Source organism: Gorilla gorilla, chromosome 11, assembly GCF_029281585.2.
Source record: "Gorilla gorilla gorilla isolate KB3781 chromosome 11, NHGRI_mGorGor1-v2.1_pri, whole genome shotgun sequence".
In the NCBI taxonomy this organism is placed as follows: Eukaryota; Metazoa; Chordata; class Mammalia; order Primates; family Hominidae; genus Gorilla; species Gorilla gorilla.
Genome location: NC_073235.2, coordinates 105,882,425 through 105,908,984, shown reverse-complemented (window position 1 = coordinate 105,908,984; position 26,560 = coordinate 105,882,425). Strand labels below are relative to the sequence as shown.

General features: G+C 40.5%; 1 protein-coding gene across 7 annotated transcripts in view; it reads right to left on the bottom strand.

Moving 5' to 3' along the window:
• Positions 1-3,191: 3,191 nt before the first annotated feature.
• The window catches only part of CYP20A1 (cytochrome P450 family 20 subfamily A member 1), a 58,201-nt gene continuing 34,832 nt past the window's right edge, over positions 3,192-26,560 (bottom strand). For all 7 annotated transcript variants that reach the window (XM_063695113.1, XM_031008839.3, XM_019022330.4 and 4 more), the window contains 7 exons: positions 21,575-21,690; positions 20,150-20,204; positions 14,522-14,642; positions 10,356-10,467; positions 7,870-7,934; positions 3,660-3,749; positions 3,192-3,465 (listed from right to left, as the gene is read on the bottom strand). In XM_063695113.1, the coding sequence (XP_063551183.1) occupies positions 3,315-3,465; positions 3,660-3,749; positions 7,870-7,934; positions 10,356-10,467; positions 14,522-14,642; positions 20,150-20,204; positions 21,575-21,690 (710 nt within the window). In that variant the 3' untranslated portion in view covers positions 3,192-3,314. The remainder of the gene's footprint in view (positions 3,466-3,659; positions 3,750-7,869; positions 7,935-10,355; positions 10,468-14,521; positions 14,643-20,149; positions 20,205-21,574; positions 21,691-26,560) is intronic.

The window sequence follows — 26,560 nt, the reverse complement described above, 5'->3', positions numbered from 1 at the left end:
GATTCCTCTATGCTCTCTTTTCCTTGATTCCAATCATTATTAGTGATTCTACACTGCCTCATTTATTGGCAGTTATGCCAACTGGCTGACTCTGGTTCAACTGCCCTATTTTTGCTTTCATCATTGTTTATCATATCTCACTTGCTTTAAATTCCACCTCTTTCATCTCATCTGATCTGACACTTGGTTTGCATATCAATTGGCTACTCTAACCTTCTACCACCAGTTTCCAACCCATTCAAGGTACTTGGGTAACAAAGGAAGATGCTCTATACACACAAAACCACAAAAAGTAAGTGGGAAGGGATAATAAATTTCACTTAAAGTTTTAGAATTTTTCTTTTTTTTTTTTTGAGACGGAGTTTCACTCTTGTTGCCCAGGCTGGAGTGCAATGGCGCGATCTTGGCTCAACGCAACCTCTGCCTCCCAGGTTCAAGCAGTTCTCCTGCCTCAGCCTCCCGAGTAGCTGGTATTACAGGCATGCACCACCACGCCTGGCTAATTTTGTATTTTTAGTAGAGACAGGGTTTCTCCATGTTGGTCAGGCTGGTCTTGAACACCTGACCTCAGGTGATCTGCCTGCCTCGGCCTCCCAAAGTGCTGGGATTACAGGCATGAGCCACCACGCCCGGCCAAAGTTTTAGAATTTAAGTTATTCCAAAAATTATTATTTTTTTTCAAAAATACAGACTGCATCCAATTAAATTCTATGTTAACTGGTAATGACTAGGTCTAAAATGTTAGGTATTTACCAATAAATGACATAAAATAACTCAATAACAAAGGGATTTTTTTTTTTAAGAGATAGGGTCTCACTTTATCACTCAGGTTTGGCTGAGGGCAGTGGTGTGATCACAGCTCACTGAAGCCTCCAACTCCTGGGCTCAAGTGATCCTCCCGCCTCAGTCTACCAGAGTATATTCTTGAAAGTAAAATTACAAATGAAATTCAGCAGTGTTAAAAATAAGCCCACTTGCAGACAATTATCATTTTTCTCCCTTTCTTTCCTCACTATCTGTACTTGGCATATTTCCTACAGTGGCTGTCTTAAAGAAAAAAAGGAATCCTTCATAAATAGTGTAGCCAAAAAAGTTGGACTAATATACAATGCTATCAGTAAAGTATTATATATAAAATTTATAAGTGCTAAAGTGTAATTTTGAAAGACACTTAAGATACTTTTTTTTTTGAGACAGGGTCTCAGCCCTGTCGCCCAGGCTGGAGTGCACTAGCACAACATCAGCTCACTGCAACCTCCGCCTCCCAGGTTCAAGCGATTCTCCTGCCTCAGCCTCCCAAGTAGCTGGGACTACAGGCGCACGCCAGCATGTCCAGCTAATTTTTTGTATTTTTAGTAGAGATGGGGTTTCACCATGTTGGCCAGGATGGTCTCAAATCTCTTGACCTTGTGATCCGCCCACATCGGCTTCCCAAAGTATTAGGATAACAGGCATGAGCTACCGTGCCTGGCCTACTTAAAATATTCTTAAAATAGCTCCCCCCACCTCCTTTTTTTTTTTTTTTTTGAGAATGAGTTTCACTCTTGACACCCAGGCTGGAGTGCAGTGGTGCGATCTTGGCTCACTGCAACCTCTGCCTCCCAGGTTCAAGCGATTATCCTGCCTCAGCCTCCTGAGTAGCTGGGATTACAAATGTGCACCACCACATCTGGCTAATTTTTTTTTTTTTTTTTTGTATTTTTAGTAGAGACGGGGTTTCACCAAGTTGGCCTGGCTGGTCTCGAACACCTGACCTCAATTGATCCACCTGCCTCGGCCTCCCAAAGTATTATAGGCATGAGCCACCGAGCCCGGCCTTTTTTGTTTTTTTAAAGACAGGGTTTTGCTCTGTTGCCCAGGCTGGAGTGCAGTGGTGTGATCACAGATCACTGCAGCCTTGACCTCTCCTGGTCTCAAGTGATCCTCCCACTTCAGCCTCCAGAACAGCTGGGACTACAGGTGTGTGTCACCATGCCCAGTAATTTTTTTGTATATTTGTAGAGGCAGGGTCTCCCAGTGTTGCTTGGGCTGGTCTCAAACTCCTGGGCTCAAGCAATCCACCAGCTTCGGCCTTCCAAAGTTCTAGGATTATAGGCACGAGCCACTGTGCCCTGCCCCAATATTTTGTTACTTACTAGTGAGACTAAACACTTTTCTAAAAGTTTGTTAGCCATACTATCCTATAAAAGCTGTTTGTTCATGTCTTTTGTCCATTTATCTTTTTTTTTGTTTTTCTTGAGACAGAGTCTTGCTCTGTGGCCCGGGCTGGAGTGCAGGGGTGCAATCTCGGCTCACTGCAAGCTTCGCCTCCCAGGTTCAAACGATTCTCCTGCCTCAGCCTCCTGAGTAGCTGGGATTACAGGCATGTGCCACCATGCCCAGTTAATTTGTGTGTGTGTGTTTTTCAGTAGAGATGGGGTTTCACCATGTTGGCCAGGCTGATCTCGAATTCCTGACCTCAGGTGCTCCACCCACCTCAGCCTCCCAAAGTACTGGGATTACAGGGGTGAGCCACCGCACCCGGCCAATTTTCTGTATTTTTAATAGAGACAGGGTTTCATCCTGTTGGCCAGGCTGGCCTCGAACTTCGGACCTCAGGTGATCCACCCGCCTCGGCCTCCCAAAGTGCTGGGATTACAGGTGTGGGCCACCACACCCAGCCAATTTTTTTGTATTTTTAGTAGAGACAGGGTTTCATCATGTTGGCCAGGCTGGTCGCAAACTCCTGACCTCAGGTGATCCACCCGCCTCAGCATCCCAAAGTGCTGGGATTACAGGCGTGAGCCACCACTCCCGGCCAATTTTTTGTATTTTTAGTAGAGATGGGGTTTCATCATGTTGGCCAGACTGGTCTCAAACTCTGGACCTCAGGTGATCCACCTGCCTCAGCCTCCCAAAGTGTAGGGATTACAGGTGTGAGCCACTGCGCCCAGCCTATGTTTCTATTTTATACATATTCAACAAACATGATTCCCCAACTTCTGCAAAATAATTTCTTTTTCAAGAACATTGATTTTAGAGCTCACACTAAGAAAAAGAATACAAAAATAATGGCATGGAAAGTGAAAAAACAAAAATAAAAAAGTAGAAAGCTAAAGTTTCCCATTAAAATGATCAATATACTGTGCAGTAAGTCAAATGTGTACAATGAATTAAGAAAATATGATATATAAAAATCCAAATTTACAAAATTAAGTACAAATAGGTGTTTATATTACAAAGTGATACTGGTTTATAAAAGGATTCAACATAGATTTTTTTAAAATGGTTGTTTTCCTCAATCAATTTAACAATGATTTTAAATGTATAAAATTTTAATATCTCTTTGAGACAGTGATCCAAGCTTCTTCCCTTGATGATGTTACCAGCTCATACTTTGTTTCAATAACTTGTCCCTCCACAGAAAGTAGGTGCAGTCTCTTCACCAATACACTAAGAAGTACTGTGGTCACCATATATGCAAACCTAGTCAGGAAGAAAGTCAGTTAGTTACTAAAGATTAAAAATTATACTTTAAACCTGCACATTCTGCACATGAACCCCAGAACTTAAAGTACAATAATAATAAAAAAATTATACTTTAATCATACAGATTGCCCATTCTCATCAACAGTGATCATCAAAATTCTAAGAACAGAGTCTGGCATTCTATTATTCACCTCAACTCTGGACACTCCTGTGTGCCTGAGAATCCAAGTGAGGAAAAAGTTTTCATTACTAATTCATCATCAAACCGATCTGGATCAAACCTACAAAGAAAATTTGAGGTTAATCACAATATAGCTCCACTGGCATTTTACATGTTGACACTAAAAGAACACAAGTATGTAACAAAGTTAAAAATCAACTGAAAATAGAAAGTGCTCTTATATTATATTTAAATGCCACTTATTTTTATGTTCCCAAATTATTTAACATATATTTAGTCTATTGCTGTTTCTTACTATATTCCATTTTTTGAGACAGGGTCTCGCTCTGTCACCCAGGCTGGAGGGCAATGGTGCAATCAAGGCTCATTGCAGCCTCGACCTCCTGGACTTTAACTATCCTTCTACCTCAGCTTCCTGAGTAGCTGTGACTATAAGCACATGCCACCAGGCCCAGCTACTTTTAACAGTTTTTTGTACAGACAGGTTCTCCCTATGTTGCCCAGGCTGATCTTGAACTCCTAGGCTCAAGTGATCCTCCTGCCTCAATCTCTCAAAGTGCTGGGATTATAGGTGTGTGAGCCACCGCGACTGGCACTTTATTATTTCTCTTTTTTTTTCTTTTTTTGAGACGGAGTCTTGTTCTGTCACCAGGCTGGAGTGCAGTGGCGTGATCTCGGCTCATTGCAACCACCACATCCCAGGTTCAAGCAATTCTCCTGTCTCAGCCTCCCAAGTAGCTGGGACTACAGGTGCACACCACCATGTCCAGCTAATTTTTTTATTTTTAGTAGAGATGGGGTTTCACCATGTTGGCCAGGATGGTCTCGATCTCTTGACCTCGTGATCCACCTGCCTCGGCCTCCCAAAGTGCTGGGATTATAGGTATGAGCCACGGCACCCGGCCTACTTTATTATTTCTAAATGATAGATGCAAAATATATTTCTCGAGAATACCAAGGTATAAGATTGTTACACCAGTTTATATTATTTTGTGAAATATAAGGATAAATCATAGAAAATCATATAATGAATTTTTAAATAAATTTAAGACCTGTTACATGAGACCACCTTATCAATATGTAAGACATTTTATATTGCCTCTTCAACTGAAATTTATGTCTTAAAATTGGAGGCTCCAGCCTTAAAATTATATTTATCAATTATATTACATCCAGATTTATTAATAGGTGAGAGAGGCTGGACATAGTGGCTCACGCCTGTAATCCTAGCACTTTGTGACACCAAGGTGGGAGGATTGCTTGAGCCCAGGAGTTCGAGACCAGCCTGGGCAACATAGCGAGACCTCATCTCTATTAAAAATTTTTGGCCAGGCGCGGTGGCTCACGCCTGTAATCCCAGCACTTTGGGAGGCTGAGGCAGGCGGATCACGAAGTCAGGAGATCGAGACCAAGGTGAAACCCCATCTCTACTAAAAATACAAAAAAAAAAATTGGCCAGGCACAGTGGCGGGCGCCTGTAGTCCCAGCTACTAGGGAGGCTGAGGCAGGAGAATGGCATGAACCCGGGAGGCGGAGCTTGCAGTGAGCTGGGATCGCGCCACTGCACTCCACCTGAGCGACAGAGTGAGACTCTGTCTCAAAAAAAAAAAAAAATTTTTTTTAAAAGGCTGGGCACAGTGGCTCAAGGCTGTAATCCCAGCACTTTGGGAAGCAGAGGCAGGTGGATCACGAGGTCAAAAGACTGAGACCATCCTGGGCAACATGGTGAAACCCCGTCTCTACTAAAAACATAAAAATTAGCTGGGCATGGTGGTGCATGCCTGTAGTCTCAGCTACTTGGGAGGCTGAGGCAGGAGAATCGCTTGAACCCGGGAGGCGGAGGTTGCAGTGAGCCAAGATTGCACCACTGCACTCCAGCCTGGCGACAGATTGAGACTCCGTCCAAAAAAAAAAGATATACATTGCTTCTCTTAAGCCACTGAATTCTAGGAGGGTATCTGGATTAAAGCGAATGAAAAGCATACTCTATATATGTGTGATTATTATCATTATTTTTTATTTTATTTTTTATTTTTTTGAGATGGAGTTTCATTCTTGTTGCCCAGGCTGGGGTGCAATGACATGACCTCGGCTCACTGCAACCTCCACCTCTCCTGCCTCAGCCTCCCGAGTAGCTGGGATTACAGGCACGCGCCACCACACCTGGCTAATTTTGCATTTTTAGTAGAGAAGGGGTTTCTCCATGTTGGTCAGGCTGGTCTCAAACCCCCGACCTCAGGTGATCCGCCCGCCTCGGCCTCCCAAAGTGCTGGGATTACAGGTTATCGTGCCCAGCCCATTATTTTTCATAGTTGGCGTCTTGCTTATTCCAAGACCAGCCTGGTAACAGAGCGAGATTCTGTCTCTAAAAAAATAAAAATAAAAATAAATTAAAAATTAAAAAAAATTAGCCAGGCATGGTAGCGTATACCTATAGTTCCAGTTACTCTGGAGGGTGAGGTAGGAGCATTGCTTGAGCCCAGGAGGTTGAGGCTGCAGTGAGCCTGTGTTTACATCACTGCACTCCAGCCTGGGTGACAGAGCATGACCCTGTCTCTGTCCCTAAAGAAACAATAAAAATAAAAAATAAAGTCAGGGAAATGAAGGGCCTAAGAAACATTTTTTGTCCTATAGAATCTCACTCTGTAAAGTCATTGAAGAAATGCATATATTAAAAACAAAACAAATAACCCACGTACCACAGAACAAAAAAATTCCTCGCAAAAACAAGTATTTTTAAACGACTTAAACTCTGAATTTTTAAAAAAGGGAAATTCTTGGGAGCTAAGGTATGAGGATGTAAAGACATAAGAATGATACAATGGACTTTAGGGACTTGGGGGAAAGGGTGGGGCGATGAGGGATAGAAGACTACACATTGGGTACAGTGTACACTGCTTGGGTGACGGTTGCAGCAAAATCTCAGAAATCACCACCAAAGAAATACCACCTGTTCCCCAAAAACCTATTGAAATAAAAAATAAATTTAAAAAAAGCAAAAAGAGAAGCAATAAAGAACAGAAAAATGCACTGGGGAAAAAAAAAAAAGAGGCTGGGCACAGTGGCTGTAATCCTGCACTTTGGGAGGCTGAGGGGGGCAGATCATGAGGTCGGGAGATCGAGACCATCCTGGCTAACATGGTGAAACCCTGTCTCTACTAAAACTACAAAAAATTAGCTGGGCGTGGTGGTGGGTGCCTGTAGTCCCAGCCACTCGGGCGGCTGAGGCAGGAGAATTATTTGAACCTGGGAGGCGGAGCTTGCAGTGACACTAGATCGTACCACTGCACTCCAGCCTGGGCGACAGAGCGAGACTCCAACTCAAAAAAAAAGAGAGAAATTCTGCTTTTTAAAAATTTTTTTTTGAGACGGAGTCTTGTGTCTTGCTCTTGTTGCCCAGGCTGGAGTGCAATGGCATGATCTTGGCTCACTGCAACCTCTGCCTTCCAGGTTCAAGTGATTCTCCTGCCTCAGCCTCCCGAGTAGCTGGCATTACAGGCATGTGCCACCACGCCCGGCTAATTTTTGTATTTTTATTAGAGACGGGGTTTCGCTATATTAGCCAGGCTGGTCTTGAACTCATGACCTTGTGATCCGCCCGCCTCAGCCTCCCAAAGTGCTGGGATTACAGGCATGAGCCACGGTGCCCAGCCTGCTTTCATTTTCTTAAAACAGATGTTAATTACTTTTCACTTAGTATAAAAGTGGTAATAACAGAGACAAAAAGTAGCAAATAGCAGATTCACATAAGAGAAAAAGCAGTGAACAGAAGATATAATGGGGATGCAGGTCAGGCTTGGTGGTTCATGCCTGTAATCCCACCACTTTGGGAGGCAGAGGTGGGAGGATGGCTTGAGCTCAGGAGTTCAAGACCAGCCTGGGCAACATGGTGAAACCCCATCTGTACAAAAAGTACAAAAATGAACCAGGCGTGGCAGCGCACGCCTGTGGTCCTAGCTACTTAGGTGGCTGATGCAGAAGGATGGCTTGAGTCAGAGAGGTCGAAGCTGCAGTGAGAAGTGATTGCACTACTACATTCCAGCCTGGATGACAGAGTGAGACCCTGTCTCAAAAGAAAGAGAAGAAAAGGGGATTCACTAGTTTTCTTTTTTTGTATCATTGCTACATATTGAGTTTTCTCCTCAACACTTAGGAAAGGAATGCAAAATGTGCAAACACAAAAACTGACAGTCACAAATACAATGACAAATATTTCATACTTGTGTGGAGATGGCCAAGTATTAGGATCCTGAAGTACCACACCAAGGGCATAAAGGACGAGGGTCTGTGAAAAAAAAAAAATCCAATTAGTCAAGGACTAACAGAGATAAAATGACTCCTAGAAAGTCAAGTTATTCCAAACTTCTTTTAATATAGATATTGAATACAAAATAATAATTTTAAAATAATGCAAGAAACCACAAGTGATTATTTTGGTGATCTTACAATGAGGAAGGCCTCCCTAAGCATGTCACAAAATCTAGAAACCATAAACGAATAACAGACTTAACTATATGAAAATTTAAAATCTGCATCCAGAGTTCATGTCCTTTGTAGGGACATGGATGAAGCTGGAAACCATCATTCTCAGCAAACTATCGCAAGGACAAAAAACCAAACACTGCATGTTCTCACTCATAGGTGGGAAGTGAACGATGAGAACACATGGACACAAGAAGGGGAACATCACACACCGGGGCCTGTTGTGGGGTGGAGGGAGCGGGGAGGGATAGCATTAGGAGATATACCTAATGTTAAATGTCGAGTTAATGGGTGCAGCACACCAACATGGCACATGTATACATATGTAACAAACCTGCACGTTGTGCACATGTACCCTAAAACTTAAAGTATAAAAAAAAATCTGCATCCAGTTAAAAAACAATAACAAAAAAAAAAATGCAAGCAACAGTAAAAGTTATTTGCTATATAACTGACGGAATTTGTATAATATACAAATATATATAAGCTCACTAGAAAAATGAGTGAAAGTTATAAAGACAGAATTAACAAAAGAAAAACACAAACTGTTAATATATGTATGAAAATTTGTTCTATCTCTCCAATGATCAGAGAAAAGCAAGATTCATAAAATATACATAAGACTCAAATTCAGAGGCAGTGAGGATTTGGAAAGAAAAAACATTCTCATACATTGTTGCTAGAAGTATAAAATGCCTTTTAGAGAACATTTTAAATTTAACGTACACATGGCCCAGTGCAGTGGCTAATGCCTATAATCTCACCACTTTGGGAGGCTGAGGTAGGAGGATCACTTGAGCCCAGGAGTTCCATATCAGCCTGGACAACACAGTGAGACTCTGTCTTTATAAAAAATAAAAAAATTTAGTCCAGCTACTTGGGAAGCTGAGGTGGGAAGATCACTTAAGCCTGGGTGGTCGAGGCTGCAATCACACCACTGCACTCCAGCCTAGGTAACAGAGCAAGACCCTGTCTAAAAATAATAATAACTGAACATATACATGGACTTTGACACAAAAACTCCGTGTCTCAGACTCTACTCAACACCTGTACCAGTATATAATTAAAAAAAATAATGTCAATCATAATTTCCACTAGCAGGGGCTGCTTAAATAAATTATGCTAGATGGGCATGGTGGCTTATGCCTGTAATCCCAGCATGTTGAGAGGTGGAGGCAGGTGGATCACTTGAGGCCAAGAGTTCGAGACCAGCCTGGCCAACATGGTGAAACCCCATCTCTACTAAAAATATAAAAATCAGCCAGGCCTTGTGGCGCAAGCCTGTAATCCCAGCTACTCAGGAGGCTGAGGCAGGAGAATCACTTGAACTCGGGAGGCGGAGGTTGCAGTGAGCCAAGATTGCACAACTGCACTCCAGGATGGGTGACAGAGTGATACTCTGTCTCAAAAAATTAAATTAAAAAATAAATCATGGTACATTCACACAATGGAATATTATGCAGCCATTAATAATAATGAGTCAAATCTGTATCAAGTGCTAGGTGTATTAATAGCCATGATACACTCAATAAAAGAAAATTAAAGAACAATATAGAAAGAGTAACTTTTCACATATAAATTGTTTAATACATATGTATATGTGTGTTTCTATACATATATACACAGAGTAATATACATACACAGAAATAGGTCTATAAAAATACATACTAAACTGCTAACAGTAGTACCTTTTGGGAAGGAAGACTTTTATATTGTTTGAACTTTAAAACAAGCACATATTATTTTGTAACTAAAATAATTGTGTCTTTTATTTAATAATGGGTAGCATTTATTTGCCACTTTAAACAAATTTAAAATACACACCAGGCTGGGTGCAGTGGCTCATGTGTGTAATCCCAGCACTTTGGGAGGCCAAGGTTGGCAGATCACCTGAGGTCAGGAGTTCAAGACCAGCTTGGCCAAGATGGTGAAATCCCGTCTCTACTAAAAATACAAAAATTAGCTGGCCGTGGTGGCGGGCACCTGTAATCCCCGCTACTCGGGAGGCTGAGACAGGAGAATCCCTTGAACCTGGGAGGTGGAGGTTGCAGTGAGCCAAGATCGCGCCATTGCACTCCAGCCTGGGTGACAAGAGCAAAACTCCATCTAAAATATATATATATATATATATATATATATATATATATATATATATATACACACACACACACACCAAAAGAGTTGAGAATAGCTGAATGAATTAAACATATTAAAGGTTTTCTACCTCTCTAGGAATAATAAATTGGTCAATTTTTCCTTCAATATCTTGAAGCTGGGCAGAAACTGGAGTCAGTTTGGCAGTTCGAACAGTTTCACAAAGCACATGCTGACAATATCTGTTTAAAAAAATTTTTTTTTGAAGATGTTTATTTTGGGAGGCAGTTAGAAATGTACATACATTTAAAAAACGTTCTTCAACAACTACTCAAACATTCCCAACTTGAAATAGTCCCATCATAATTCTTATCTGCTTAAAGATATGTTACATATTAGAAGTATATAAAGATTAACAATTTTATAAATTTTAAAATAAATACATTTTTATAAGATTTGTTATAAATCTGTATATAACTCTAGGTAGATAAAGATTTCAACAAATAAAAACACTTTTAAAAGTACCAGAAGAAAACTCAAAATAATGTTTCTACAATTTTTAAAAAGTTTATTTTTAGCACAAAGCTGACAGAAAATTATAAAGAAAAATATACATAACCTAACTAGAGAAACATTTTGTTTACATATTTCTAAAGATAACTAGGAAAAATATTTTCAGTAAATATATCTTTAATGTATAAAACCTCTTTAAAAGTAATTAAAATAATCCAACAATCCCATAGAAACAGGGACGGAGAATACAAAAAGCAATTCACAAAAACTTACAAATGGCCTGAAGACATATGAAATGATACTCAACTTAATTAACAACTTAAAGATTGCCAATCATAGCATTTTTTTTACTTGCCAGATTGACAAAGATGAAAAAGAATGAGAGCAGATATTACTAGAAAAAGATGGAGAAAAAGACATTCTCATATCCAATTGGTGGAAGTATAAACTGGTAAAACCTTTCAGAAGCATAATTTGGCAATATATACCAAACTCTTAAGTGTACATCACAACGAGAAGAATAAAAACTAAAATGTATTACAATCTTGCTATGAGTCAGTTCACTTAAATACTTTATATACAGGATCTTATCGAATCCTTACAAGAAACCCATGGGTGCTATTATTATTCTAATTTTACAGATTAAAATCAGAGGCAGTTATTTAAGATCACATAGCAGGTAAGCTGTGTTGACAGGATTCAAATCTTAACGACTGTCCTACTGCATACATCCTTCAACTAGAAGCTCACTTCTAGGACCTTATTATACAGAAATATTTGGAAATATTAGTAAAGATGTAAGCACAGAAGTGTTAATTGTTTGTAACATCAAAAACAACAAAATCAAAAGGGGAAACATTCTTCCTTCCTTTCCTCTGTGTAAATATTTATTGCGTACCTGCTGCATGTGAAGCACTGTGCTAGATACTGAGCTACAACAATAAACAAGAGATACATCATCAAAGGGGTTCAGAATCTAGTTGGCAGTGGGGAGGCAGATTGGATAGGACATAAAGGATGAACAATTAAGTATAGCACATGTTATAAAGGAAGTTCAGGGTATTACTGGAATATAAGGCAGGAGCAGCTACTCTAGGGAAAGGGCTTTGTAGAGAAATAAACACAGGCTGGGCTGGGCGCGGTGGCACATGTCTGTAATCCCAGCATTTTGGGAGCCAGAGGCGGGTGGATCACTTGAGGCCAGGAGTTCGAGACCAGCCTGGCCAACATGGTAAAACCCTGTGTCTACTAAAAATACAAAAAATAGCTAGGTGTGGTGGTGCATGCCTGTAATTCCAACTACTTGGAAAGCTGAGGCATGAGAATCGTTTGAACCCAGGAAGTGGAGGGTGCAGTGAGCTGAGATTGCGCCACTGCAATCCTGCCTGGGTGACAGAAAGGGACTGCATCTGAAAAAAAAAAAAAAAGAGAGAGAGAGAAATAAACACAGGCTGAAACCTGCAAACAACAACAACAACATTAAAAAAAAAAAAAAAAAACTCAAACCACCACCGACAATAAAAAAAACTCCACCCCAAAACCAAAAACCAAAACCCGGACTTAACTAAAGAAGAGACGAAAAGAGAATCTATACGGAGGAGTAGTTTGTGCAAAAGCCAGGACAGGAGATAAGAAACTAAAGACTTTGAGTAGAGCTAAACTGAAAGCTATGAAGAGGCACAAGTGAGGATAAGGTGGGAGTACACAAGGCCCAGCTTTTGAAATGCTTCATAAGCTATATTAGAGCTTAAACTTTTAAAAATTATTTACTTACTTATTTATTTTTAAGAGATAGGTTCTTGCTCTGTTGCCCAGGCTGGAGTGCAGTGACACTCTATCATGCTGCAGCCTCAACCTCCCAAGCTCAAGTGATCCTCCCACCTCAGCCTCCCTAGTAGTTGTAACCATAGGCACATGCCTTTATGTCTGGCTAATTTTTAAATATTTTGTAGAGACAGGCTCCCATTATGTTGCCGTGAATGGTCTCAAACTCCTGGGCTCAAGCAATCCTCCAGCCTCAGCCTCCCAAATTGCTGGGATTATAAGCATGAGTCACTGCGCCTAGCCCAACTGTTACGGGCTTAAGGGCACATTTACAAAGGAACCTCACCTTCTACTTCATACACTTCTGTATGATAAAAACTTCAAAAGACAACTATTATTACTTTTAAAATAATAGTTACAGTCAATGTAATAAATCAAACTTCCAACATTTAAAAGCCTCCTAGTTCTTTCCAGTGGTTATCTTGTTTTCTTTTTTCTTTTTTTTTTTTTTTTTTGAGATAGGGTCTCACTGTCACCAGGATGGAGTGTAGTGGTGTGATCGTAGCTCACTGCAGCCTGGACTTCCTGGGCTCAGGTGATTCTCCTATATCAGCCTCCTGAGTAGCTGGGACTACAGGCATGCACCACCATCCCTGGCTAATTTTTTGTATTTTTTTTTTTAGAGATAGGGTTTTGCCATGTTGCTCTGGCTGGTCTTGCACTCCTGGGCTCAGGTGATCCTCTTACCTTGGCCTCCCAAATTGGTGGGATTACAGGTGTGGGCCACTGCGCCCAGCCACTCTATCTTTTCTATAGTTGATTTTATGCTCCAAGATAGGGTTGCTTGCTACCCAGTCTCAGACTTCTAACCCAGAAGCAGTCACAGTTGCAATTAAAAAAAAAATTAAATTAAGGTATAGTTATATGCAATAAAATTAACCCATTTTACCTGTACAGTTTGAATTTTAGTAATTGTATACAATTGTGTAACTACAACCACAAGTAATATATGATAGTTTCATTTTCTTCATGCCCCTTTGTAGTTGATCCCCATTCCTAGCCTCCAACAGTATGCTTTTTATCACCACAGTTTGCCTTTTCTAGAATTTCACACAAAGGAAATCATACAGTAGCCAGTATTTTATGTTTCACTTCTTTCCCTTAAATCACTAAGATTCATCTGTGTTGTTGTGTGTATTGATATGGTGTTCCTTTTTATTACTTGGTAGTATTCTATGGTATGGTAATACCACAATTTGTTTATCTATTTACCAGTTGAACATTTGAACTACTTCCAATTTGGGGCTATTTTGAATAATACTGCTATGAATATATGCAAACAGGACTTTGTGTAGTCATGTTTTCATTTATCTTGGAATGAAATTCCAAGGAGTGGAACTGCTGGGTCATATAAGTGTATGTTGAACTTTTTAAGAGCCTATCACATTGTTTTCTATTGTTTTCTTTTCTTTTGAGACAGGGTCTTGCTCTGTAACCCAGGCTGGAGTGCAGTGATGCAATCACTGTAGCCTCGACCTCCTGAGCTGAGGTGATCCTCCCACCTAAGCCTCCTGAGTAGCTTGGACTACAGGCACGTCCCAGCACATCTGGCCAATATTTTGCATTTCCGTGTTGCCCAAGCTGGTCTTGAACTACTAGGCTTAAGTGATCCACCCACCTTGGCCTCCCAAAGTGCTGGGATTACAGGTGTGAGCCACCACGCCCGGTCAAGCCTACTATATTATCTAATGTGGCTGTCTATTTTTTATTACCATCAACAAAGCATGAGTGTCATACTTGCTTGACTTCATTAGTACTATTTCACAGGCTAAGTTAAACATTTCCCACACAACCTTATGATTTTAAAAAGCAGATTCATTTACCTAACAAAATCTACATATAAATACTTTAAGTCCTATAAAAATATGTAGCTTTCCTAGATAGCAACGATAGCTTTAAATTAGATAAACCAGTTCAAATTTACCTTTTAATAATCTCCTCTTTTTATTGTGTTCTTACCTGAGCTGCTCAATTTTCTCTGGAGTAACAGGACCATTTCCAAAAACTTGGTTTATCTCTTCATATAATTTTTTTTGAACTTCTTCAGAGGTGGTTAAAAAACAGATTGCCCAGGTACACACTAGGTCAAACATTATATGAATAACAATGAAAATAGCTAACTCGTGGCTTGGGTATAGAATAAGAAAAAAACTACTTATTTAGGGTGGGGTTTTTGTATTTGCTTTTTTTCTCCCATGATATAGAAGATATATAAGTGCTACTAAAAAGTAAAATTCTTCACAGGGCTTATATTTCATTATATGGAACATCAATATTTACAGAATGCCCTCCAACAGACATAGTGCAATCTGGATGCCTTCTTTCTTAAAACTGGTAAGTAACTGGAGCCACTTAATTTTACCTTAGGTAAAATAGTTATGATAATAAATAAATATCATATCTGTAGGAGTGCTCAATGTTGGCTATTGCAATGGATTATCTCACGCACTCAACCTTATTAGGCGAATTTATCAGTTCACTTAGGAGCACTAATGAAATGATTCAGACAAATCAAGCTAGCAGATTTATCGATAAATCAATATTCTAAAATATTTACTTGTGATGGTAAATACACTGGCTCAAAATTTGTGAGTGGTTATTGCTTAGAACAGTTCTCAACCAGACGTGGTGGCTCACACCTGTAACCCCAGCACTTCAGGAGGGGAATCACACAGAGGGGATCACTTTGGGAGGGAATCTGAAGCTGGGGGATTGCGTAGGCTCAGGAGTTCAAGACTAGTCTGGGCAACATGGCAAAACCCCATCTCTACAAAAAACTCAAAAATCAGCTGGGTGTGGTGGTGTGTGCCTGTAGTCCCAGCTACTTGGGAGACTGAGATGGGATGATCACTTGAGCCCAGGAGGTTGAGGCTGCAGTGAGCTGTGACCGTGCCACTGCACTCCACCCTGGGCAATCAAGTGAGATCCTGTCTCAAAAAAAAACAAACAAACAAACAAACAACAGCGGTTCTCAAAAACCACCTGGGAGATGGCTGATGCTATAACCTCACATTAACAAATTCTGGTTCAGTAGGTTTGTGGTAATGTCCAAACATCTGTACTTTTAACAAATGGAATATTGAATTTATCTTAACGCCAAAATGGGAAGATCACTGTCATGGCTTACTTTAGCTTAAACTGGTTTATGGATTGTATTCACTGAGGAAATGAAAATATAAAGAAATTACATGTTGAGAAAAAAACCAGAAGAAATGAAAATGTAAAGAAATTACATGTTGAGAAAAAAACAGAGGAAAAAGAGTAGTTATATTTCCTTTAGCAATACACTGGGATTATAACTATTAAAAGAATGGAAACTTCTGAACATATATACTACCTCTTTCCCTAGAATATGTTTGAGCTGACACCATCTGTAGCTCTATTGTTCCTGTGTCAAATACTTTTTAATATCCTTCTAGTAACTTGTACTTTACTTACCAATGATCTCTTTCCTGAGCTAAGGGTTAACTTAAACTTATCTCAAAGTTAATTTATAAAAAAAAGTTTGCCTGATTCACCTTATTACCAATATTGTTATCATTAAAATCAGTAGTAACCTGGTACTCAATTACTCTGATTAGTTTTCTTATATCTAGAGTTCACAAAAAACATGAGTGACTGCCTGTCCTTAACTTTTCCCTACATATGCCTCTTCATTATGGCTTCTGAGTGAACTGTAGAATTGCTATTTTACAAGTGATGTGAAAACTTGTGCAGTGTACAATATGTATGTCACACAATTTTACAACATAGAGTAATATACAACTGAAGGAGTCACCACAAAGATTTGCACACAGTGGTCAATCCTGTACTCTGCTTGACTATATTATCACTTAAAATTAATATAACAGGCCAGATGCGGTGGCTCACACCTGTAATCCCAGCACTTTGGGAGGCCGAGGCGGGCAGATCACAAGGTCAAGAGAACGAGACCATCCTGGCCAACATGGTGAAACCCTGTCTCTACTAAAAATACAAAAATTAGCTGGGCGTGGTGGCACGCGCCTCTAGTCCCAGCTACTTGGAAGGCTGAGGCAGGAGAATTGCTTGAACCCGGGAGGCAGAGGTTGCAGTGAGCCGAGATGGTGCCACTGCACTCCAGCCTCGTGACAGAGCAAGACTCAGTCTCAAAAAAAAAAAAATTTAATATAACAATATGAATTTAATAATCTCACATTGGCTGGGTGTGGTGGCTCACGCCTGTAATCTCAGCACTTTGGGAGGCCAAGGCGGGCAGATCACGAGGTCAGGAGTTCGAGATCAGCCTGGCCAACACAGTGAAACCTCGTCTCTAGTAAAAATACAAAAAATTAGCCAGGTGTGGTAGTGGGCGCCTGTAGTACCAGCTACTTGGGAGGCTGAGGCAGGAGAATCGCTTGAACCTGGGAGGTGGAGGTTGCAGTGAGCCGAGATTGCACCACTGCACTCCAGCCTGGGCGACAGAGCGAGACTCTGTCTCAAAAAAAAAAAAAAAAAAAAAAAAAAATTCTCACATTGACTTTTGGTTTGTGGGTTTTTTTTTTAGATAGGGTCACACTGTGTCACCCAGGCTGGAGTGCAGTGGTAGTGATCACGGCTCACTTGAGGCCTTGATCTCCTGGCTAAATTGATCCTCCCACCTCAGCTTCCCAAGTAGCTGGGACTACAGGCACATGCCACCATGCACAGCTAACTACAATTTATTATTTTTTTTGTAGAGATTGTGTCCCACTATATTGCCCAGCCTGTCACACTGGTTCCTTTGTAGGACTCTTAAAAATGATGACTGAGAATAGCTTTAAAATGTGATTTTAAGCCACTTAATGTGTTTTAAATACAATACTGAATCAGACACAATTTCATAGCTTAGAGATAACTTGGAAGGTCATCTGGAGCTAAACTCCTATTTTAGAAAAGGAGGAAAATGCAGAGATAAGTATCTTGCCCAAGGCTAATAAGGGGCAGAGTAAGGACTTATTAAGGTTTCTTATTTATCTACTCTCTCAAAAACTTCGGAGGATCCTTAAAAAACCACTAACCTACATCCAAATACATAGCAATACTCCTAAAATCTCCCTAAAAACTGAAAATAAGATTAAAATATTAATTCAACCTTGGAAATAGTCACTTTTCTTGGTGTCCGGAGCACAAGTGATTTAGATTTTTAAAGGTCTTTAGCAAAGACATATTTATTTTTAATGTAATGCGTTTTAAAAACAAGGATTTTAAATCTATTTTTATACTAATTTTTTTTAAGCTGGGGTCTTGTTTTATTGCCCAAGTTAGGCAAACTCCTGGGGCTCACGCAATCCTCCCACCTCAGCCTCCAACGTAGCTGGGACAAGTGTGCACCACTGGACCAAACAAATAGGCATTTTTAAAAAAAGGTTGAATAAGGCAGGACGTGGTGGCTCACGACTGTAATCCTAGCACCTTGGGAGGCCGAGGCAGGTGGAGCACCTGAGGTCAGTTCAAGACCAGCTTGGCCAACATGGTCTCTACTTAAAATATAAAAATTAGCCAAGCATAGTTGCAGGCGCCTGTAATCCCAGCTACTCAGGGGGCTAAGGCAGGAGAATCACTTGAATCGAGGAGGTGGAGGTTGCAGTGACCTGAGATCGCGCAATTGCACTACAGCCTGGGTGACAAGAGCAAAACTCCGTCTCAAAAAAAAAAAAAAAAAAAAAGGTTGAATACATTATTTTTGACATATGCTTACCTAAATTCAATTTAGTCATCTATAGTATCTGGACATTTCTATATGTTAAAGAAGAAAAATTTATGGGAAGTTTACATTTGTATCATTTTAAAGAAAGCTTCCTTAAACATTAAGGGATATAAATGAAATCCTTCAAGTGAACACAAATTTTCTAAAATTTAAATTCATGTCCTAATACTTCCTTTTGTTTTTTGTTTTTTTTTGAGACAGAGTGTCGCTCTGTCACTCAGGCTGGAGTGCAGTGGTGAGATCTCAGCTCATTGCAACCTCTGCCTCTGGGGTTCAAGCGATTCTTTTGCCTCAGCCTCCTCAGTAGCTGAGATTACAGGCATGTGCCCCCACACCTGGCTAATTTTTGTATTTTTAGTAGAGACAGGGTTTCACCATGTTGGTCAGGCTGGTCTCGAACTCCTGACCTTGTGATCTGCCCACCTCAGCCTCCCAAAGTGCTGGGATTACAGGCATGAGTCACCATGCCTGGCCTCCTTTTGTTTTTTGACAGGGTCTCACTCTGTCACCCAGGCTGCAGTCCAGTGGTGCAATCATGGCTCACTGCAACCTCAACCTCCTGGGCTTAGGTGATCCTCCCACCTTAGCCTTCCTTACATAACTTGGATTACAAGTGTGTGCCACCAGGCCTGGCTAATTTTTGAATTTTTTATAGAGATGGGTTTCCGCTGTGTTGCCCAGGCTGGTCCCAAATTTCTGGGCTCCAGTGATTCATCCACCTCGGCCTCCCAGAGTGCTGGCATTATAGCTGTGAGCCACCTTGCCTGGTCCCCTAATACTTCCTTTAAGTATTTTTATCTTAGTATATTTTTATGCCTATTGAAGTATTTTTTATAAATACTGTATAAATAAATGGTACTCCACCAATCTAAAAACCAAGTAGGAAACTTAGAAACATATCAAATATTTTACAATTTTACATAAAAATCACCTTCAATTCCAATGAGAGGAGTTCTTTTAAATCGTGATTTCTGTGGCCTATCTACTCTTGTTGGTAGACCTTAATAACAGCAGACTAGCTTGGAGTCAAAGTGGAAAGCAGCAGCAGGAAATGAAAAGCTCACTGTTTTGGTTGGAAAGGTGTCAACAGCAGTTCATTTTAAAGGCACTAACAAGAATTCACAATCCATAAAATGTGTCAAGAAATTTATGGCAATTTTCAGAGGTGGCTTTAAGCACTTGGGGTTAAGAAAAAAAGCACTTATGTGAGTCAGCCCTTTAAAACAAGACTAAAAAAGCGGGAAAAATTATAAAGAAGTCCTCTAAACAGTGTTTTATTTTTGTTTGTTTGTTTTGAGACAGTCTTGCTCTGTTGCCCAGGCTGGAATGCAATAGTGTGACCATCACTCACTGCAGCTTCAATCTCTTGGGCTCAAGTGATGATCCTACCTCAGCTTCCCGAGTAGCTGCAACCACAGGCATGCGCCACCACACCCAGCTAATTGTTATTTTTAGCAGAGACGAGGTCTCACTGTGTTGCCCAGACTGGTCTCGAACTCCTGGGCTCAAGTGATCCTCCTGCCCTGGCCTCCCAAAAAGTGCTGGGATTACAGGTGTGAGTTGCCATGCCTGGCCTTGTTTTTTTTGAGACAGGGTCTCACTCTGTTTTCAGGCTGGAGTGCACAATCACAGTTCACTGTAGCCTCCATCCTCATGATTCATCCTCTTGAGCAGCTGAGACTACAGGCACGGGCCATCATGATCAGTTAACTTATTTTTTTTGTAGAGAGGGTCTCTGTTTTCTGGGCTGGCCTCCAACTCCTGGCCTCAAGCAATCTCCCACCTCAGCCTCCCCAAGTGTTGGGATTACAGGTGTGAGCCACTGTGCTCAGCCTATATATTTAGTAATTCCTCTGAAAAAGAAATCAATTTATACTTACATTTTGCAGTTATTATGCAACTGGCCAGAGAAAATATCATACTGTCTTCTAGGATCTAGGAAACAAAACTAAGTTTAGAAAGTGTGAAAAATGTAAGGTAGCCTATATTAGGCCCTGCTAAAATAATCTACAGCATAAAATTAGTGTCAATGAAACAAAAAGTATATTATTTCATTTTGATGTTTTCATTAAAACAAAAAACCAAATCTGTATAATGTGAATACCAACCTAAATACCACACTGCTTTTTAAAAATATTTTTAAAATTGATAAACTATAGTTGTATGTATTTTGGGAGTACAAGTGATTTTCGGTACATGTATACAACATGTAATGATCAAATCAGGGTATTTGTTGTGAATATTACTGGTTCATGATATACTTTGGTAAACAAACTCGGTCCTATTTTTCTGGCTTAGCCTAGTAAATAGCAATGAAGCCTCAGAAATAGGACAGAAGATCTCATCCCTGTCCTGGAAGCCAAATTCAATTTCTGCACCAACATATACCAAACTACTTCTGGCTACAAGGACTTGCATGTGTACAGTGAGGCAGAAGATTCCTACAATGAAGAGGTGTGGCAATAACAACTCACCTCACTGGCCTGACAATACCACAAATGCAGTGGTATGTTGGCAGTACTGTCAACAAGCCACACTGCCACACCTGGTCAAGCAGGCAAAGTGATTTAGTCTAATACACCTAACACAAGTCCTTCTCCTCTTTTGTAATTCAAGAATTTTGGCTCAATTTAATAATATTAAATAATATACAGCTGCCTCAAAGAGCTAAATAATAGAGACCAAGTACTTGTACTACCAATGATGTACAATAAAAGATGTACGATGCAGCTGGGTGCAGTGGCTCACACCTGTAATCCCAGCACTTTGGGAGGCCAAGGTGGGCGGATCATGATGTCAAAGAGATAGAGACCATCCTGGCCAACAAGGTGAAACTCCGTCTCTACTAAAAATACAGAAAAATTATCTGGGCGTGGTGGTGCGCGTCTGTAGTCCCAGCTACTTGGGAGGCTGAGGCAGGAGAATCGCTTGAACCCAGGAGGTGGAGGTTGCAGTGAGCAGAGATCGTGCCACTGCACTCCAACCTGGCGACACAGCGAGACTCCATCTCAAAACAACAACAACAAAAAAAAACCCAAAAAAACATGTATGATGCTTCTCTTAAGCCACTGAACTCTAGGAGGGTATCTGGATTAAAGTGAATGAAAAGCACACTGTATATATGTGTGATTATCATTATTTTTTATAGATGGCGTCTTGCTATATTGCCCAAGTTGGCCTTGATCTCTTGGGTTCAAGTGATCCTCCCACCTCACCCTCTCAAGTAGCTGGGACTACAGTCATGAGCCATTGTGCCTGGCTCTGGCTTATTTTTTTACCTGATAAACATTCAACAATTACATCACCTGTTGGTCATTAAGGTTCCCTTGTACTAAGGAGTCAATGAAAATATGTTGACTGAAGTTCCTCCCTTTTCGTTCTTTTATGATGTTCCTTAAAACAGACTCCAGTTGCATGAGGGCTTAGAGAAAAAAACAAAATAATTTTAGAATACAAGCATTAGTGGAGACTGAACTTTAAAAAAATAATTCTGTGCAATGTTACTATATGAAGAAAACCTTCAAAGTTAGTAACCAACAACAAAGAAAGCTAATTTATGTTTAAACTCATCATTTTCTTCCTTTTTTGCCAAATTTAACATACATACAAAAAAGTGCACAAAGCATGTAAGTACAGTTTAAGGAATAATTATAAATCACCACCAACCACCTAGGTCAAGAAGTAGAGCAATGCCAGTACTTGACTTTTTCTTTTATTTTTGAGACACAGTCTTGCTCTGTTGCCCAGGCTGCAGTGTAGTGGTGTGATCTTGGCTTACTGCAGCCTTGACTTCCCAGGCTCAGGTGATTCTCCCATCTCAGTCTCCCGAGTAGCTGGGACTACAGACATGCCATCACGCCCAGCTAATTTTTGTATTTTTGGTAGAGACGGGGTTTCACCATATTGGCCAGGCCGGTCTCAAACTCCTGGGCTCAAGCAATCCATCCGCCTCGGCCTCTTAAAGTGCTGGAATTACAGGCGTGAGCCACCGCGCCTGGCCTAATACCAGCACTTTAGAGGCCTCCAAACACATAAGCCTTTCTTCTCTGATATCATCCACCTTCCTTCTAAATTCTGTCTTCTTAACTCCATTCCTTCTCCCAAATCAGGAATCACTTATTTAGGGATAGAAACAGACGTGAGATAATCAGAAAAGTAAATTTCTAAAAACCTAAAAGAGGCTGGGCACAGTGGCTCATGCCTGTAATCCCAGCACTTTGGGAGGCCGAGGCAGGTGAATCACGAGGTCAGGAGTTCAAGACCAGCCTGGCCAAGATGGCAAAACCCCATCTCTACTAAAAATACAAAAATTAGTTGGGCTCAGTGGCAGGCACCTGTAATCTCAGTTACTCAGGAGGCTGAGGCAGGAGAATCACTTGAACCTGGGCAGCAGAGGTTGCAGTGAGCCAAGATTGTGCCATTTCACTCCAGCCTGGGCGAGAGAATAAATAAATAAATATTTTATTTATCTCTAAATAAATAAATATATAAAATAAAAACCTAAAAGATATCAATAACTGATATCCAATGGCCCATAAAATTATACACAAATGTTTCAGTCTTCATCTTACTTGACCTATCATATCACTGATGATGTTGATAACGTACTCTCCAAGAGACACTTTTTCTTTTTCTTTTCTTTTTTTTTTTTTTGAGACAGAGTGTTCGTCTGTCACCCAGGCTGGGGTGCAGTGGCGCAATCTCAGCTTACTGCAACCTCCGCTTCCCAGGTTCAAACGATTCTCCTGCCTCAGCCTCCTGAGTAGCTGGGACTATAGGCGTGTGCCACCACGACCGGCTAATTTTTTATATTTTTAGTAGAGACGGGGTTTCACCGTGTTAGCCAGGATGGTCTCCATCTCCTGACCTTGTGATCCGCCCATGTCAGCCTCCCAAAGTGCCGGGATTACAGGCATGAGCCACCACGCCCGGCCAAGAAACACTTTTTCATGTTGTTCCCAGGACTCTATACTCCCCTAGACTCCACACTTCCCTCCCACTTTACTGCCTGCTCATTCTGTCTCCTTTTTTGATTCTTTTTCAATCTCTTGAATTTCTCAGTAATGAAATGCTCAAGGACCGGGCTGTTTTGGGACCTCTTTCCTTTTTCTATCTATATTCACTACCTGGTGATCTCTAATCTCAAGGCTTTCAGTGCAATATATGTACCGCGCACTTCCAAATCTGTATTTCTAGTCAGGACTTCTTTCTCTTCAGCTCCAGACTCATGTATCTAATTCTAATAACAAACTCAACCTCTGCACTTGGTTGTCTGAAGCATACCAAACACTGAACTCTTGAGCTTTCCCCCAAATCCTGGATCTTCCCATAGTCTTCCCCATCTTATTTCCTGACAACCTCCTTTTGCAACTAGGCCAAAAACCTTGGTGTCTCCCTCTCCCTTATATCCTAATTTTAATCTGTCAGCCAGTGTTGGTAGGTCTACCCTCAAAGTACCAAATTATTTTCTTACTCCTTTTTTTTTTCTTGTTCTATATTTTCTGTTGCCTGCCACTTGGTCCAAGCCACATTATCTCTCATGCCTGGTTTATTGCAGCAGCCTTCTAACTAGTTTCCCTGCTTTTGCTCTGGACCCATACAGTCTATCATACCAGTCAAAGTGATCCTTTTATAACATAACTCAGATTGTAACTCTGCTCAAAACCTGCCAGTGGCTTCCTACTGTGACTAGTAACAACCTAGTCACACAATGGTCTGTAAGCCATACAAAACCCATTCCTGTCTCCAGTCTTTCTGACCTCATCTTCTGCTCCTCTTCTCACTCACTTCATTCCAGCCATACTGGCCTTCCTGTTGTACTTCAAATACAGCAGAAGAGTCCTACTTCAAGGACTCTGTAATTACTTTTCCTCTACATGGAATATTCTTCCTTTGAACATCTGGGTATCCACATGTTCTGCATGAGTGGTTTCATCTCTTGCAAGTGTTTACTCAAAAGTCACCTCATCTTGGTGAGGCCTTTCCTAATAATTACTTAAAATTGCAATCTCCCAACCCCCGGCACTCCCTATTCCCTTCTGGTTTTATTTTTGTCTACAGCATTTTTCACCTTTTAATGTACTATTCAGTTTACTTATTTAGATTACTGTCTGTCTCTTCCCACTAGAATGTGGTGCCACAAGGGCAAGAAATTTTGTTTAGGTTCCTCAGCATCTAAAACATGCCAGGATATCACAGATCTACATTAAATATTTATAGAACTGAATCAATATAATACACATTAGTGATTAAAATGAGAAATTATTCCCAGGCACGGTGGCTCACGCCTGTAATCCCAGCACTTTGGGAGGCCGAGGTGGGTGGATCACTTGAAGTCAGGAGTTTGAGACCAGCCTGGCCAACATGGTGAAACCCTGTCTGTACTAAAACTATAAAAATTATTTGAGCACGGCGGCAGGCGTCTGTAATCCCAGGTACGTGGGAGGCTGAGGCCCGAGAATCGTTTGAACCCGGGAGGCAGAGGTTGCAGTGAGCTGAGATTGCGCCACTGCAATCTCACCCAGCCTGGGCAATAGAGCGAGACTCAGTCTCAAAAAAAAAAAACAACAAAAAAAAGAAAATAAAATAAGAAATTATTAACACTATAAAGAAGTTGTTCCCAGGCTTTGCTACACATTAGAATCACCTGAGAAGTTTTTTCAAACAACAGTAAAACACAAGTCACACCTCATATCAATTAAATCTGAATGTTTACAGGTAGGAATCAGGCTTCAATATTTTTAAAAAGATTCAATGTGTAGCAAAGTTTGGGAACTACTGTTGTACATTCTCAACCCTACAAGTACATTAGAATAATCTAGAGAGCCTTTACAAAAATACCTGATGCCCATGACACCCCGATCTCAGATTCTGAATAAACTGGTCTAGGATAAGGCCTGATCTTCAGGTTTTGTGCTTTAAGTTCTCCAACTGATTCTAATGTGCAAAGCAGGTTGGGAATTAAACAAAGGAAGCTCTGATCCAGTCATGGGATCCCATTTTCATAAATACTAGAACATAATCATTTCTAATAAAAGCTCAAATTTGATTTATGCCCATGTTACAGCCCAAGGAACACATTATGCCAGACAATTTATTTAGAATCAAAGAATATAAATTATTTTCATTTCATGTTAATTTAACCAATATTTCTGAAATACATTTTTTATCAAGGGGAATTAATCCAAATGCATTGATCAAGATAATCATAATGGTCATAAAAACCAGATAGCAGGAAATGTGTCAATTAAACTGGCTTTTTTTTTTCTTTTTTTACTTCTGTTGGACCAAGAAAATCACTAAAACAGTAAGCTAATGAGGACAGGGATTTTTGTCTCCTGTGCACAGAATAGGGCCTAGCACAGCCTCAATAAATGTTTGTTGAAAGGTTGAAGAAAGAGAATCCTGTGAAGCAATACTATAATGTATAGAAAACAATCCATTATTCTAATGCAGCCTCTGTATTTTAATTTATCCTGCATGCTTCCAAAAAAATGAATTGAGGTAGCTTAGAATAAAAGTATTGGCCGGGCGTGGTGGCTCACACCTCTAATCCCAGCACTTTGGGAGGCTGAGGCGGGCGGATCACCCAAGGTCAGGAGTTCAAGACCAGTCTGGCCAACATGGCGAAACCCCATCTCTACTGAAAATACAAAAATGAGCCGGGCATGGTGGCAGGCGCTTGTAATCCCAGCTACTCAGGAGGCTGAGGCAGAAGAATCGCTTGAATCCAGGAGGCAGAGGTTGCAGTGAGCCGTGACCGCACCACTGCACTCCAGTCTGGGCAACAGAGTGAGACTCTTTCTCAAAAAAAAAAAAAAAAAAATTTATTTTAAAAAAAAGTATTAAAGCTTTATAATTATTCAACCACTGACAGAGAATACAGAACAAAAAAAAAATAAGGGAGAATAATTAATTTGGGGGTACTGTATTACATTAAAATTGCTATTTTTCTGTGTAAATTGTATAAAGTTGAAATCAATGCCAAACAACATTGAAAATATTTTTATTCAATGTTATAATGGCAAGAATTTTTTAGGTTGCTAATTTTTTATTTTTTATTTTTTGGAGATAAGAGTCTCACTCTCTCACCAAGGCTGGAGTGCAGTGGCACGATCTCAGCTCACTGCAACTTCTGCCTCCAGGGTTCAAGCGGTTCTCATGCCTCAGCCTTTTGAGTAGTTGGGATTACAGGTGTGCGCTGCTGCACCCGGCTAATGTTTTGTATTTTTTTAGTATAGGTAGGGTTTCACTATGTTGGCCAGATTGGTCTCGAACTCCTGGCCTCAAAT